The 14,592-nt window shown below is 50.2% G+C and overlaps 1 protein-coding gene across 3 annotated transcripts in view; it reads left to right on the forward strand.

The window, feature by feature from the left end:
* Positions 1–228: 228 nt before the first annotated feature.
* Positions 229–14,592, forward strand: part of LAMA5 (laminin subunit alpha 5) — an 88,322-nt gene continuing 73,958 nt past the window's right edge. For all 3 annotated transcript variants that reach the window (XM_027697169.1, XM_027697171.1, XM_027697172.1), the window contains exons 1-2: positions 229–528; positions 6,427–6,579. In XM_027697169.1, coding sequence (XP_027552970.1) covers positions 238–528; positions 6,427–6,579 — 444 coding nt within the window. In that variant the 5' untranslated portion in view covers positions 229–237. The remainder of the gene's footprint in view (positions 529–6,426; positions 6,580–14,592) is intronic.

Below are 14,592 nucleotides of genomic sequence, written 5' to 3' on the forward strand. Positions count from 1 at the left end.
CCCCACTTGGCCGGGCCGGAGTGGGGGGTTCCCGGGGCGAAGCCGGGCGGGGAGCGGGGGATTCCCGGGGGCGGCGAAAGGGTTAATGGGGGCGGCGGGGCCGGGCGGCCCCTCCCCGCCGCCGGGGCTGAAGTAGCGCGGCGGCGGCGCGGCCGCAGAGCCGAGCGAGGCGGCGGGACGGGAGCGCGGAGCAGCTGCCCCTGCCCGGCCCCGCCGCTCGGGCAGCGCCCGGTGAAGATGGCGAGGGCGGCGGAGCGGGGCGGTGCGCGGCCGGGGCTGCTCCTGCTGGTGCTGCTGCTGGCGCTGCCCGCCGCCGCCGCCCGGCCGCCCGCCTCCTTCCCCAGCGATGTGAACGGGCACAGCCTCCACCCGCCCTACTTCAACCTGGCCGAGGGCACCCGCATCTCCGCCACCGCCACCTGCGGAGAGGAGGCGGCGGGCGCCGGCAGCCGCCGCGCCGTGGAGGATCTCTACTGCAAACTGGTGGGGGGCCCGGTGGCCGGGGGGGACCCCAACCAGACCATCCAGGTACGGCCGGTGCGCGGGAATGGCGGGGAGGGGGGGAGCGCAGACCCCGCGCATGGGCGGGTCGCGGAGCCTCGCCGGGGCGGCACAGCCGGGGGGTGCGGAAGGGTCCCAGCCCCGCTTTGTGCTCCCCCCGGCCAGCGCTCCCTCGTCCCACCCGTTTCTCGGGGGCCCGGGAAGGGCAGAGGCTGCGGTGGGGAATCTCGGGGCCCCACGGCCCCGCTCCGGGCGTGTTTTCCCACGCATCCCTTGTGCAGAGCTGGTCCAGCAGCTGCTGGTGTGTTCGTGCTGGGGCGCTCAGGGAGGGGGCGAAGGGCAGGCAGGGGTGGTCCCAGCGCATCCCCCTGCCCAGGCCTGTCCGCAGCCCCCCGGAGCAGCGGGGCGGTGGGACGCACGTGCTCGCTCTCTCTCTCTCTCCCAGCCTTGCCAGGAGCTGCTCACATGAAACGCGGCTCGCTGAGTTCCCGGGGCATTACTTTTAAAGTTTGTGGGTTCTTTATGTTTATAAAATCCCGGGAAAACCACCTCTCGCATTCCTCCTCTAGTCAGAGAATCGTTATGATAAACGTGATAATATTTACCTTGATGTGCCTTAAACGTGATAATATTTACCTTGATGTGTTTCAACTCCGCGGTTCCCCGTGTGTTCGGTGGGGCGCTGGGATGAGCAGAGGGAAAGTAACGAGGGTGGATTTTCCAAGCGAATGTCAGGTGACTTATCTCGGGGGTCCCATTTTGAGCTGCCCAGAGGGAGCTTGCTGCCAGGAATGCAGACGGTAAAAACTGCAGTGCAGTGTAACAGCTATGGCTCTCTTGAAGAGAGGAAAGAGCAGTTGTAAACGGGCTTGTAAAACACTACTTTTAGTTGCAGGAACTCCAGATCCTGTGCCTCCCCTCAGGGCAGCCCAGGCTGGGAAGAGCAGCTCTGATTTGAAATGCCTGGAGCCACCAGCTGCCACTCACCAGTGTTTTCTGCCTGTTGCTTATAAGGGTTATGGTGCCGCTTCACCTGTTCCCTGGAGCATTGGGGTTGTCCATGTTGTAGGTAACAGTAAGGATGAGCAAGGGAAAACTGTCAGTTTCTTGGTCTGAGCCTTTTTTGGCCTCTGGGTTGGGGTGGCTTTGTTACATAGTTGTCTCTGAAGCATTTTTCTCATTCTGGCCACATTCTCCTGAGTTAGTGCTGTACTAGGAATTTTCTGGCTATTGTGTGGTTATGACATGGAATTCTGCTCTCTACACAGTGTAAATTATTGAAGATGTTACTGAATGGCAAAAACCTGACGTATCCTCTTGAGTTTTGCCACCTTCTAAAGTGATCTGTTTCACTTTGCTGCACTGTAGAATAATGTAACTCGAAGAAGCTTTGCTTCAAGTCCTAGTAGCAGGAGGCTTACAGGGACCTCGATGTAGTAATTGTGCCTACAGTAGGAGTAAGGAAAGGTGAAGAAGTTAACTGCTACTATGTGCACTTGCAGACAAGTTGAATGATCTGCCAAGCATAACTAGGAGGAATAAGAGTGCTTGGAAAAGCTGGCAAAAGTGGGTATGCATTTATCACTGCACATGTGTCCATCTGTGCTCAGGCCACCCTGCTAGCTCAGCATGACACATAGCTCTGAGGATGCTGGTGACTAAAAGAAACCCTTCAGGCTGTACCAGCTCTGGGGGCAGCCTCATCATTCCCCTGCTGCCAAACACAGCTCCCCAGCTGTGGATTTCTGCAGCGACCCCCTTCCATCCCCTCTGCAGCTCTGGCACAGGGTGGCTTTGATCTGAGCACCACTTCCCAGGCCAGCGGTCTTCAGTCAGTCTAAAAGCTTTAGAAAATTCCTTTTGTAGTGGCTCCTTTCCATGACCACAGGCAGCACCTAAAAGGGAGGGGAGGAAACAGGAGGCATCGGAGCAGAGGTCAGAGTTCCCAATTCATCCCCTTTAGGGGTTTCGGCACCACCCGGTGACTAAAGCAAGGAGGGAGGTGGGAGGGAAGTGTTCAATTTGAGCAGACTGAAACAACAATAATGAACTCCACATGCATGTCCTTGCTGCCCGCGTGTCACACCAGAGCTGAGTCCCTTCCCTTCTCCCTTCACCTGCTCAGTGCTGCTCGTGTGTGGTGTGGCCATGGCATGAGGGGGTTTGGTCAGGAATTCTGGAAGAATGCCTCAGGACCCTCCCAAGACACTTCCACATGCTGTGGTGGTGAAGGGACATTTGCTTGATTAAAGACCTAGAATAAACATTAATACAGTCATCTAATAAATTAGTTCAGTTACTTCTCTGTTTTCTACTGTTTTAATTTGACATTGTAGAAGACTTCAGAAAACAGAGTTCGCTGACTTTAAAATATGACAGTCTTAAAATGTGAATAATCATTAAGCTTTCTGAAATAATGGTGCTCTAAAGACACTTGCAGTGGTTTTGGCACAGCTTATGGGAAGGCTGTAAACCTTTTCAAGGAGTTTCCTTTGCTTTATTCAGGGGTTTTTGGCAGAAGAGAGCATTTCCAACTGTGGGGGGCTTTTCAGTCTGGAAGGATGTGATGCACAGCGGTGCTGAGGTGTGCTGAAAGGGACTTGCCATGGAGGTTTGCTTCCCTTGTCCAACTCACTCTTCAGCATGGGCGATCCTGCCTTAATGATCATGTCTTGAAGATGAGGCAAAAGAGAGGTCATAGGTTTCTTTTTTCTGATTGAGCTTTGCTGCAGATGTTTGTAGCTGTCTTCCAAGACAGACAACACTGCGAAGGCATAGCTGTGTGCTCATGTTCCCCATCCCACCCTTCTGCCTAGGGGGCTGTTCCAGCAAGGATTGTACATTGTGCTTGGAACGAGGCAGGGTTGTAGACGATTATTTAAGAAGATTAGGAGTATAACAGTAAGGCAAGTTACTAGCATTAATTGAAGGAATTCTAGACCTCAGAATTTAAGAATAGAAAACAAACTTCAGTTTTCAAGTCAGTGCAACTTTTGCCTTCCTCTGAAGCCTGTCTTCACACGCGCCCTGTGTTCCGAGCACTGGTTTGCACAGTGAATTGTGGTGCTGAGCTGTATGTGGGCATTGACCAGAGGTCTGGTCCTCTCGCTCTTCCAGGTGTCACTGACAGATCTGAAGCTATTTCATACCTGAGTGTCTATGAATTAATTGACATTCTCTTTTGATATCCTGCAGTAGTCAGTGACCATTTGTCCTGGTGCTTCGTAATCCCACACCATGTCTCTCCCGCGTGGCACTGGGAATTTGGCTCAGCCCAGGGCTCTCCATGCTCTGGGTGACAATTGATGCTGTACCTCTCTATACATGTCTCTTTTGCATTTACATATGTGATAGAGCTGGACTTCAGGGGTTTAACTGTGACTGAAAATGAGTTTTTAGAACAAGGTGCTGTTGCTCACAGAAAAAAACACCTGGTGAGACAGCATTGCTTAACCTTGCCTGAGCAGCTGATCTGCAAGGACAGCCCTGGTAGCAGCGAGCATGCATTTCACTTGTCTGAAACAGTACTTTTTACCCCCATTTCCTGCCCTTTTTACCTCATCCCCAGCAGCCCAGGCTGCCCCATGCTCCCTGTGGTTTTCTGATAAATCAGGTGAGGAGAGCTGATGTTGGGTCATGGCAGGGCCAGATAAACTGGGACAAAGCCACCTATTTTCCCCAAGGCGAGCGGTGCCAGTGGGGTGCCTGCTAGTCTTCATGCTCAGGGGAAACTTCAAAGTTCCCACTGACTTGAGTAGGAACAGGATCGGGCCTTGCAGGTCTCTGTAAGCTGCCCTCCATTCAAACCTCTTCCTTATCTCTCTCTTTGCAGTTTGCTCTGATAGTGGCAGTTTTATGTTCTCTAAGCTGCCCTGCAACTTCTTGCATTGCTTTCTTTTTGCTAAGTTCTTTCTTTGGTGGACCTTAGCGGTGTCCACACCTCTTCTGCTCTGGCAACCTGCTGTCTTCACTAAGCCTGCTGCTCACAATTGCTTTTTTAATTAAAATCCTCTGCTGATGTCAGAACTCCCCTGTAGAGAACCTGACGCACTGCGCGGGAGCCTGAGTTTCTCTGAAATACAAATAGCTGGAAATGATTCTCACCAGGTTTAGGTCTGGCTCTAATGAAACAACTAATGAGCAACTGGTGCATCAGAGAGGCTAATCACACTTTTAACAGCAAACTTGGTTCAGCTGTTGATGTGTTTCCAGCCCAGGCTGCACAGCAGTGGGGAGGGACAACAGCAGCATTACAAATGTGGAGCAGCTGATCCTAATTTTCAGTCCCCTCTAACTTAACTTGAGTTGACTGTCTTCAGTCGATGTGAACTTTGGGTCCAAAATGGTTTTTACATCTGTAGCAAGAATTTAAACTATGAGAACACTTTATTTTTGTTATTTATCCCCATTTTGTAACCTTGCCTGGCTTCCCCCCCCCTCCCAGTGTTGTGCATTGTGCAGCAGAAATTTCCACACAACCTGTTGCACCGGTTCCCGTTAAAGGTTTGAGCTGAAGAGTTGGGTCAGTTTTATCTGGTCTGCTCTCCCTCCTGGCTCAAAGCATGTTCAAACGAGCCTTGTCCTGACCTCTCTGTACAGTGGGTGTCAGGGTTACCTGCATGGTTTTAGCTGCTTTTTACTTTGGCCTCGTGCTTGCCCAGTCTGCTATTTTCATATCTCCAGAACACTTAATGAAAATGTGTTCTTGTTCAGGACAATTTGTGTTGCATAATTGCCTGCAAATAACATAGGGCATGGCTGTGGGGAAGAATGCTGTGAAATCTGTTTCCTTTGCATGGAGATTCCTCCAGAGTTTGGAGCATCTGGAAAATCACACGCTCTGTGGTGGCCCTGTCTTGCCTCAGCCCTTGTAGGGGTGCAGATGCAGTGAACAGGAAGGGGACTGCCCGTCTTGAGGTCTTGTACCTGGTGTAATATTAACGCTGGCTGCAGCTGGGACAGGCAAGGGCAGCATTCCTGCCTGGGGATAACTGCGCCTTTAAAAGGAAAACTGCCCGTAACAGAGTCCTCTTCTAGGCTGTTGTAGCAGCAATTCAAGCGACAGAACAGTGGCTCCACAAAAGAAATAACTTGCCAATTTTCAGGGCTATTTGCAGGTTTTTTTGAGAGTGGGTCAGATTCATTTGTCCCTTAATGGGAAAGAAAGAATTGCCCCTAACAGCTCAGGTCTTTTGTCTGGTCGTGCTGTTAAAGTTGCAGAGCTGTTTTCTCTGGCAGCGTGTCCATGGAGCTGACACAACCACCCGCACCACAAAGGCGAGGCAGAGAAGTGATGGCAGTGAGGTGCCTGGCCAGCTGACAGCTGGGGCTGTCCCTTTCTGGCCTTGCATTGCAGCATCATCAGCAAAAGGAGCTCTGCTGTGAGACTATTAAGCTTGAAAATGTAGCTGAAAGGACTATATTGTGAAATGAATAGGTGGACAAGAAACAGATTGCAGGGAGTTGGGCAGAGGAACTGCCAGTCTGAGTCTGTAGAAATGACTGGATGATCTGGTCAGGATCTCTGGGCATCAGCAGGGGTGTGAATGGCAGCCTCAGCAGAGGAGCTGGTGCCCATGGAGCTTGAGCTACTGTTCTCTGCTGTGGTGTGGCTTCTCCCTCTGCATCTGGTAACGAGTTCTTTGTGTCCAGGTTCCTTTGCCAGCACTTGATGTATATCTGCAATACAGAAGGGATGCTGCTTAGAGCAGCCAAAATTCTACACTGTGTGGTTGAGGGGGTTTTTGAGCCTTTTCATGTTCCTTTTTCCATTCATGCTTCAAATCAGTGCAAACAAAAAGTTTATATATAGATTTGCATTAGTAGGCTTACACCCTGTATTTTCTGAATTGCTGTGATACCTGTCTGCTTTGTACCACGTTTTTCTGGCTGGGGTTTAAGTGTTGGTTTTGTACTTTCCAACAGGGCCAGTACTGCGACATCTGCTCCTCTGCAAACAGCAACAAGGCCCACCCCATCACAAACGCCATTGATGGGACTGAGCGCTGGTGGCAGAGCCCCCCTCTTTCCCGGGGGCTGGAGTTCAACCAGGTCAACGTCACTTTGGACCTTGGACAGGTAACCCAGTTCCCTTCTTCGTTCTGTTGTAGGTGGTGCTGGTGAGGACCTGCTGCTGTGCTTCTAAAATCCTTTAGTAGACCTCTGTGGAAGTGTGGAACAAACCCCGTTTATTTAATAACATGGCATGAGGTTCTGGTTAAAATATGGAAGGGGAAACTTTTTGCCTGTTTGTAATATTAACTATATTAATATAGTTATAACAAATTATGTGTTATTTATTGTTACTATTTAGATTCTCCCTAAAAGTTGAGTCACTCATGGAAACCCACCACATTTTGTAGGTGCCATTTCCCCTCAGAGGGTACCTGCCTCTTGAAGGGGGACAGTTAGCAAGGCTTCACCCCCAAATTGGAAAATATAGCCCTGAGAAATTCAAGGTTGCTCTCTAAAACTCTTAGCCGGTGCATTTAAAACTTTAAAAACAGCAAGTCCGTGCTGAAGATCTTCCTATAAAAGACAAAGGATGACAATGGATGTTTGGTCTCTAATGGTGGCAAGTCAAAGGGAATTACCATTGTAATAGCAGGGCTGCCAGCCCCCACTGCCTCCTCGGCTGCTCCTATTCATCCACAGAGCTGTCCCTCTGGAAATGGAGTGTTCTCTCAGTTTTTCCTCAGCTTAGAGGGAAGCAGCAGAAAAGATGCCCTGGCTGGAGTGCAAAGGCAGGAAGGCACTGTAAGCCAGAGGTCTGAAGGGCTGAGGGATGTGGGTCTGCTTTCTGGTATGGAGCCACTACTCTGGCTGTTGGATGGGGGAACTCCTCAGTCCTTGGCCAGGACAGGGGGTGTGTGAGACACCCCTTCTTCTGCAATGCTGAACAGTCCCAGCTGCTCCCTGGCAGCCTTAGCCCTTGTGATTCAGCATTTGGGGCGTTTTCTCCATAGTTTGTAACACTTTAGCAGACACACACTGAAGTGCCCCCATGAACAGGTAGGGATGGGCTCTCACCTCCTCTGCTGTGCTTCCCCAAGCTCTGCTACGAGCCATGTTTGGGTTCTTCTTGGCTGGAAGATCCATGGGATGGGGCAGTTGTGGAACTGTGGACAGCTCACCTCTTGCACAGGAAGCCTGGCTGCTGTGATTGCTCAGCAGCCTTTCAGGGGCTGAGTCACTGCCCCTGTGGAGGTTGGACTGTTTGCTGGGATTTCGAGCCTTGTCAGACACTGAAGCTTTGCACTGGCCTCACAGGTGGCTTTTTCACCCTCTGGTGGAGTAAAGGCTCATTTGGTACTGTGGTTTGTAAGGTGTCTGACTCCAGATTTACAGCCACGGATACCTGGGCTGTATTGATGAGGACACCCTTCTGTTAGATACCTCCAACACAGACTGTAGTTCCCAGGATTGTCTCTGCCCCGTAGCACTTGTTCGGAGTCTCTCTAAGACCCTCCACAAATTTGTTCTCTCCCACAAGTGCCAGCTGTCCAAAGCTGTGCTGTGCACAGCACCAGTGAAATATCTGCTAACGCCTGGGGCACACCAGGCATCACACAATAGCTGTGTGGGCAAAGCCTCCCGGGGCTGCACACGCTGTGCTGAGCCCTCACCAGCGTGGGTGGCATCTGCTGTGTCTTAGAAACATCCCAGCTGGCAGGGATGTGCTGGTGAGTGGATTGCTTTGCTCTCCCCCTCTGTCCAAGGGCCAGCCTGCAATGTGCCTTTCTGATCATTCACGTCTTCTGGAGAGGGATTTTCAAAGACCAGCTTTCCCTGGGAGCTTCTCCTCCTCTTTGTCGTTCTCTGTGGCAACTTTCTGGCTTTAGGCCAGAGCTAACCCAGCTGTGCTGTGTTTCCTGCAAGCTGCTGCATTTGGCTCACCTGGGGGTTTGTGGCCTTCAGAGCTGCTGTGCTGGGAGCCAGAGCCTGGAATAATCTGGAGGGGCTGCAGTACTGTTAAAACTGAGCTGGTCTAAGCTGAACATCTCCCTCCTGCCCTCTCCTGAGTCTATTTGCCCTTGGTACCCAGGGAGGTGGGATTGCATGATCATTTCTGCAGGACTGGTACCAGAATTTGCACATAGTGCTGGAGGCAGATGCTTCACCTGGTGTGGATTTTCTCTGGGCTCACAGACCCTCTGTTTCCCTGCCATCCATGCAATACATCCTACCCAGCTGGTCTCAACAGCAGGGCAAACCTAAGGCTCCAGCCCGTTTTTAGTGGCTTCCCCTTTATATGTGCCCCTATTGCATGTGATTGCTATAATAACCTGTTTGTGCTCCTGGTGAGAGTCAGGTCTTTGCTTTTCCCTCCTTTGTTTTGGTAGGTTGGGCAATAGAAACAAGATGAAATGTTACAGAATCTCTGATTTCCTCCTTTTGAAGTTGAGTCTGGTTGAAAGGATGGAAGAGAGAAAGAGGAATTCTTGGGACCCAGCAGGGTGAGCGCAGGATCGGGCCAGGGTACCTGGCAGCCAGGCTTTAGAAATTCCTTGGATACCTGTGAAACAGCACAGGTAACAACACCCTCAGAGGCACATCTGAGAGCAGGGCTTTATTTTGGCTGGCAAACAAGGCCTCTCCTTGCTTCATGGTTCCCTCTAGGGAGCTCTTGGACCAATTAAGATTTAATTTAAGGGACTGATGGCCACTAAAAGCCTTTATCCCTCTGGGGAGTCATGAGCGCCTGGAGTGCTGGAGCTGCTGGCATGGGGGCACAGCAGGGGCTGGCACAGGGTTTATGGTGTCAGCCCCTTCCTTTGCTGCTGTGCTTCCCTGCTGGCTTTGACCCTCTCGAGCCAGAAGTGCTTAATTACCCGTTGGAATCGGGTTTCTCCAGCATTTGGCGAGGCTGTGGCAACTGAGAGAGGGGCAGTTAATTAAGCAGCCTGTTGGTCTTTGCTTTTCCTAGCTGGGAGCTTGCTCTCCTCACAGGGATGTTAAAATCCTATGGGAAGGAGAGAAGGAGGAATATTCACAGCTAGCAAATAAGTTAAAGAATGGCTTGGGCTGGCCACCCAGCTGGTGTGAGGATATTAAACACTCGCCTCACGTCATCAGTGCCAGCAGTGGCCTAATCTTAATGGCTTCATCAGCAAGGCGGATCAGAGCTCCCACAACGGTTTGGGAAGAGGCTGTGTCCGATTATCTGCTGGGGAGGTTGGATCAGAATTGCTCCTGCTGGTGCTGTGTCTGTTCCTCCCTCCATGAGGATGAGTGATTTTTCTTCTTGGATTTTTCTTCTTGTGGGGGAAAGGCTAGAAAAGGAGGAAAATTCACTTGAGGGTTCCCAGAAATATGGCAAACAGCTCCAGGGAGAAAAGTTAAATGGATTTTAGGAGCTGCTGAAGAGAGGAGTATGAAGAGGGTTTTTTTTTTTTTATATATTGCTTTTAATCACGACCTTGTGCTTAAAGATTTAGTATATTTAGGATGAATGTCTGGGCTGCTGATTGGATTTGCTGTAAAATACATCATGGCATCAAGGATGAAGCACAACTCAGGTCTTGCAGGGTGGAAGAATTGACCTTGCTGTGTTGGGAAGGACACTGCTCTTGCTGGACAATGTGGACTTGTCAGAGTCCCAAACCTGGCTGTCCTACCTGGCTTGGAGGGAAGAGGTCCATGGTGTGATGGAGGCTCTTAAGCCTGCCCCACTGCTGCTCAGCTCCAAGCGATTTCCTCTCCTGCCTGGAGGCTCCAGACCAGCTGGAAATGGGGAAGTGCCTCTACTGCAGAGGGGCTGTGCAGAGGGCAGAGGGACAGGAGACCATGACTCACTGCCACCATGGGAATTGTCCCCTGTGATCCTGCAGTGATTAAGTGCCACAGTGGGTGGAGGGGAGGAAAGGGTGTGATAGAAGATTCTTTTTGTTGGGGTGGTTTTTTTTTTTATTTACAAGAAGGTCATTTGAGTCAGAGCTGACAAAAATCAGGAGGTTTAAAGAAACATGAATGGCTGGCTTTTTGCCAGGGCCCGACATCTTCCTCGTGTGAAGGTGAACCCGGGCCAGCCCTTCCCAGAGATGTTTATGGATAGTTGGTGCTTTATGATAAACTCTGTGGGGAGGAATGCTCGCAGTCATGCAAGAGCAGGAGCTTCGTGCCAGTGCTTGCTTGAGGTTAATTACTGCAGTGAGAAGGTGGCTGGATACATCCCCCATCTCCCCCCGCATTGTCTGCTGGCCCTGGTGACACTGGAGAACAGAATTTCAGACTGAAGCTTTGCAGGGAGTTTTGATTTACACCCCAAAGGTATTTAATCCAGCAGTGCCTCATGGAGGGCACACAGCCTCCCCTACACACCCGTGACCGGCAAGAGACATCAATGTCTGTTCACTTCTGCCACTGAGGAGAGAAGCCGCCTCCTTTGGAGAGATCCAGTGTTACTGCTTAAAATGCAGCTCCCCTTAGAGTTAAAAAGAGAAAAATAAAAAAGTTTCTTTCATTGGTAACTCATGAAGATGGAAAGGAAATGAAAGGGATTGTGAGCCAAGCCCCTGGGCCAGTCTGAAGGTGTGTTTTGTAGTCACTGTAGGATGTGTCTCTGCAAGGGAGTAGTTTGATAACTTACTGGGTGCTTTGGGAAGCATTTCATGAGGTTTCTAGTAATTACAATGCCAAAGCTGCCACTTTTTCTGGCCTCTGGACTGATTAACTTAACTTGCCAGACTCTTTTAGCTCTGAAGTAAAGGTGTTGATACACAGTACACACGGGACACTTCAGCCCTTGGCCAACAGGCTGCTGGTCTTTCAGTGCAAAGCTTTGCTCAAAAGGAGATGGATGTTCTTCCCCAGGTGGGGAATTGAAAAATGCTTCTTGATGAGTGAACTCATGAAACAGCAACAGAATGCTTGTGGTTGTTCCTGAAGGGAGCTGTTGTTTAGTGGCTGCTTTCCCTGGGCTTGGTGTGGGATAGGGATGATCAACCAAGAAGCATTTTTAGCTGAAAACTAGGTAAATTTCTGCCTTCTTTCACCTTGTTCTTTTGGCAACTTCATTTCCATTGCTGTGAGAGCTCTTAGTGCCTCTGGGTGATGTAACTGCTGCCTGCATTTCCCTCTGAGACATCCTTGTTCATTCTTGCTGTACACAGGGGGAAAATTGAAATGAGTCTCTTCCTTTCCTTCTCCTTGGTGGGGAATGTCTTCTGCAACATTTTCCCCAGCACACATCGCTGGGAAGTGCACAGTGTCCATTTCTCTCAGGGCCACAGGCTGCCTTATCTGCCTGGTGGGTTTGTCATGGAGCATTGCAAGAATGGGTGAAGGTTTAAGATATTTTCTTTTTTTCTACATGGTTTTTACTTTTCTTAATGTCTCTTACTGTTAAAGACTACTTGGTCTTCACTGTGCTGGGGCACCACTGTGGGAAAAGGGTAGGAGGGCTTAGTGACATTTATTGTGAGCTTTTGCACCTTAAATAAAGGGCTGGGGCGTAAAATCTCTAACAAAGACGTTCTTTCTCCAAATTGTTCTCCAGCTCTTGGAGCAAAAGCAGTATTAAAAATAAAGCATGTTAAGTAGGCTGAGCAGAAATCCTTTTTACTTTGAACAGCTCAGCCTATGGTCTCTTCTCCTGTGTGGAGTCCTCTGCAACTGCTATTAAATCCTTCAAAAGTAGATCAAGATCTTCATCTGTTTAGAGGCTTCAGAATCGTAGTTCCCTGATCTGAGATGGTCTGTGGCTCCCATTTAACTACAGAGCCTGTTCATTGCTGCTGTCCTTTGCCATAGCTGTGGAGTGCAAGTGGGGTGCATATTTGTAATGCTTCTCTGGGAAAAGCAGAAAAGGTGTGACTGTGGGAGCATACAGCACTGGGAGCTGGCACCGAGCCCAAGTGGATGAATCTTCTCTTCCCTCCCAATTTATTTTCCCCTTTATTGTTTAAATTAACTTAGCTGTGAAGGCTGTTCTGTTTTCTTCAAAGTTGCAGTTCCCCTGACCCAGACCTGCAGCTGGTTTTTGGGATTTTTTTTTTTGTGCCGATAAAGGGAGATTTTTTTTTTCCTTTGCTTGGGCCTTCTTGACCTTTCTGTGCTATTTGCCAACTCCCACCAGATTCCTGGCTCCAAGGGCTGCGCAGGAGCCGTTCAGGTGAGCGGGAAGGGAGTGTCTGGTTGTTAATCAAGCGGGCATCTCTCCTCTGGCAGCAAGAGCAGACCCGTCTTCTCCTTTTCAAACAGCCTTGCCAAGCTGGATGCCAAGCTCCAGGATCCAGAGCAGCCAAGGCTGAAGCTTCTTTCCTCTTTGTTACTGCTGCTGTGGGTTGCTGTCAGGGAAAAGATGTGCAGAATAGCAGCGTAGGTAAATCATGGATGACACATGAATTTTAATTGTATGTTATGTTTACTCAAGTCATGAACCAGTACTGCTTAAAATCAGTCTTCCAGGGCTGCAATGAGTAGATGGTATTTCACTTGTAACACTTGATTCCCGAAGGACCTGCCCTGCCTCACGTCTGCCAGGCTGTGAGCACGGAGAAGAGCACGGGAGCAGGAGGCTCTGGGCAGGTCACTCAGCATTGCAGCACCTTTTGTGGCTTCCAAGGAAGGTGTTTCTGCCCATCCTTTGCATCTTGTACGAATGACCCTTGTGCTTCAACGACTTAATCTTCCCAGAGGCTGTGCTTGCTCTGCCTAGACCTGAACCAGGTGTTAAAATAAGCCTCAGCTTCCCCGCTCAGAACAGCTCCAGGTAATGACTGATGAAAGGATAATTACTGTTTCTAAGAAGTGCATGGAAGATTTCCACTGTAGTTTTTCCCTAGATATTGTTGCCTATTTTAAATTTTGGTGTGATGAGGAACAAAGAGGCTAATGGAGAGGTCTCCTACCATTCCCTCCAGGCTGTCCCTTCCTTCTCAGCTCCCTGGGATTCTTCAAAGATCAGGAAAAAGCCTCGGGGCGAGCACGAGATGGGGAGAGGTCAGGGGAGCTGCAAGCTGGTGTATGGGAGGCTTTAGTTTGTAATGAATAGCTGGAAGGCAAGCCTTGTAATTTCTTGCTGTTCTCCTGGAAAGTGTCTGCTTGGCTGGGCTGGAAAACAAGAGCGTGCCTTGAATCGGGTGTGAATGTGAGTGGATACACGTGCTCTGGGGGTCAGCTTTGTCTGCTCTGTTTGTGGTTGTACCAGGCAAGTTAAAACAGAGCAGAACCGTCTGGGTCAGGCCCCTGTTTACTGGAGAGTTCTTTTCCTCCTTCAGGGAGATGTTACGGGGAGCGTTTTGGGAAGGTTGGTGTGCCCAGTGGAACCGGAGAGGTTCCCAGCTCTGGCACAGAGTGTGCTGCCATCCGAATAAGTGAGTTAGAATTTTCTGTGGTTTGGCTTATCCCATCTCCAAAGGGGGAATACTGCAACCATCTCCATTGTTTTCTGTGCACAGCCTGTGTGCAGAAGCCTGTGCAGCACCAGACCAGTGAGTACAAAATTGTTTGCAGAAGAGAATTTCTGGAATCAAGCTCTTGACTTGGCCCTGCACAGCCCTTCTTTTCTGTCTGTCATCTTCCTCCAGCAAGTGACAGCATCTCTTACCCCTGTGGGATGCTCGACTGTCCATGAACTCATGTCCTCCAAACACATCCGAGTCTGTGAGCCTGGAGTTGCTGCCGGTCCTGTTCTTCTTGAGGGACTGGGAGACAGGCTCATCCTGTGGCATTGCACAGTCAGTTCAGTTCTTGGTGCTTGTCCTGATCAAGATGAGAAGCCCCTCAAGTGAGCTTTTCCTGCTTCCTGGGGCATGTTTCCAGGAGCTGTCCTTGCAGTCCACAGCTCCAGCACAGCAATGTGCTGGCTCAGATCCACTGGGCTGGCACGGAGGATGCTAAATACACTTCTGATCATCTGCCTAGTCAGCTTCTCTGGTCTTTCAAGCCTGTTCTAGCCCCCTGCACCTTTCTTTTGATGCTTTACCAAGCCTGGCTCAGCTTTGCTTTAATCTCTGCCTTATCCTTTTATTATAGTCATAAATGTGGGCCTCTGGGCTGTGCCCAGCCTTGATCCTCAGCCGTTTCCTGTTTTCTGGATTCAGTGCTCTTCAAATTCCAGACCTTCCCTCCCATGTGTAATGCCAAGCA

Source organism: Neopelma chrysocephalum, unplaced genomic scaffold (assembly GCF_003984885.1).
Source record: "Neopelma chrysocephalum unplaced genomic scaffold, ASM398488v2 Primary Assembly neopelma1_119, whole genome shotgun sequence".
Lineage (NCBI taxonomy): Eukaryota > Metazoa > Chordata > Aves > Passeriformes > Pipridae > Neopelma > Neopelma chrysocephalum.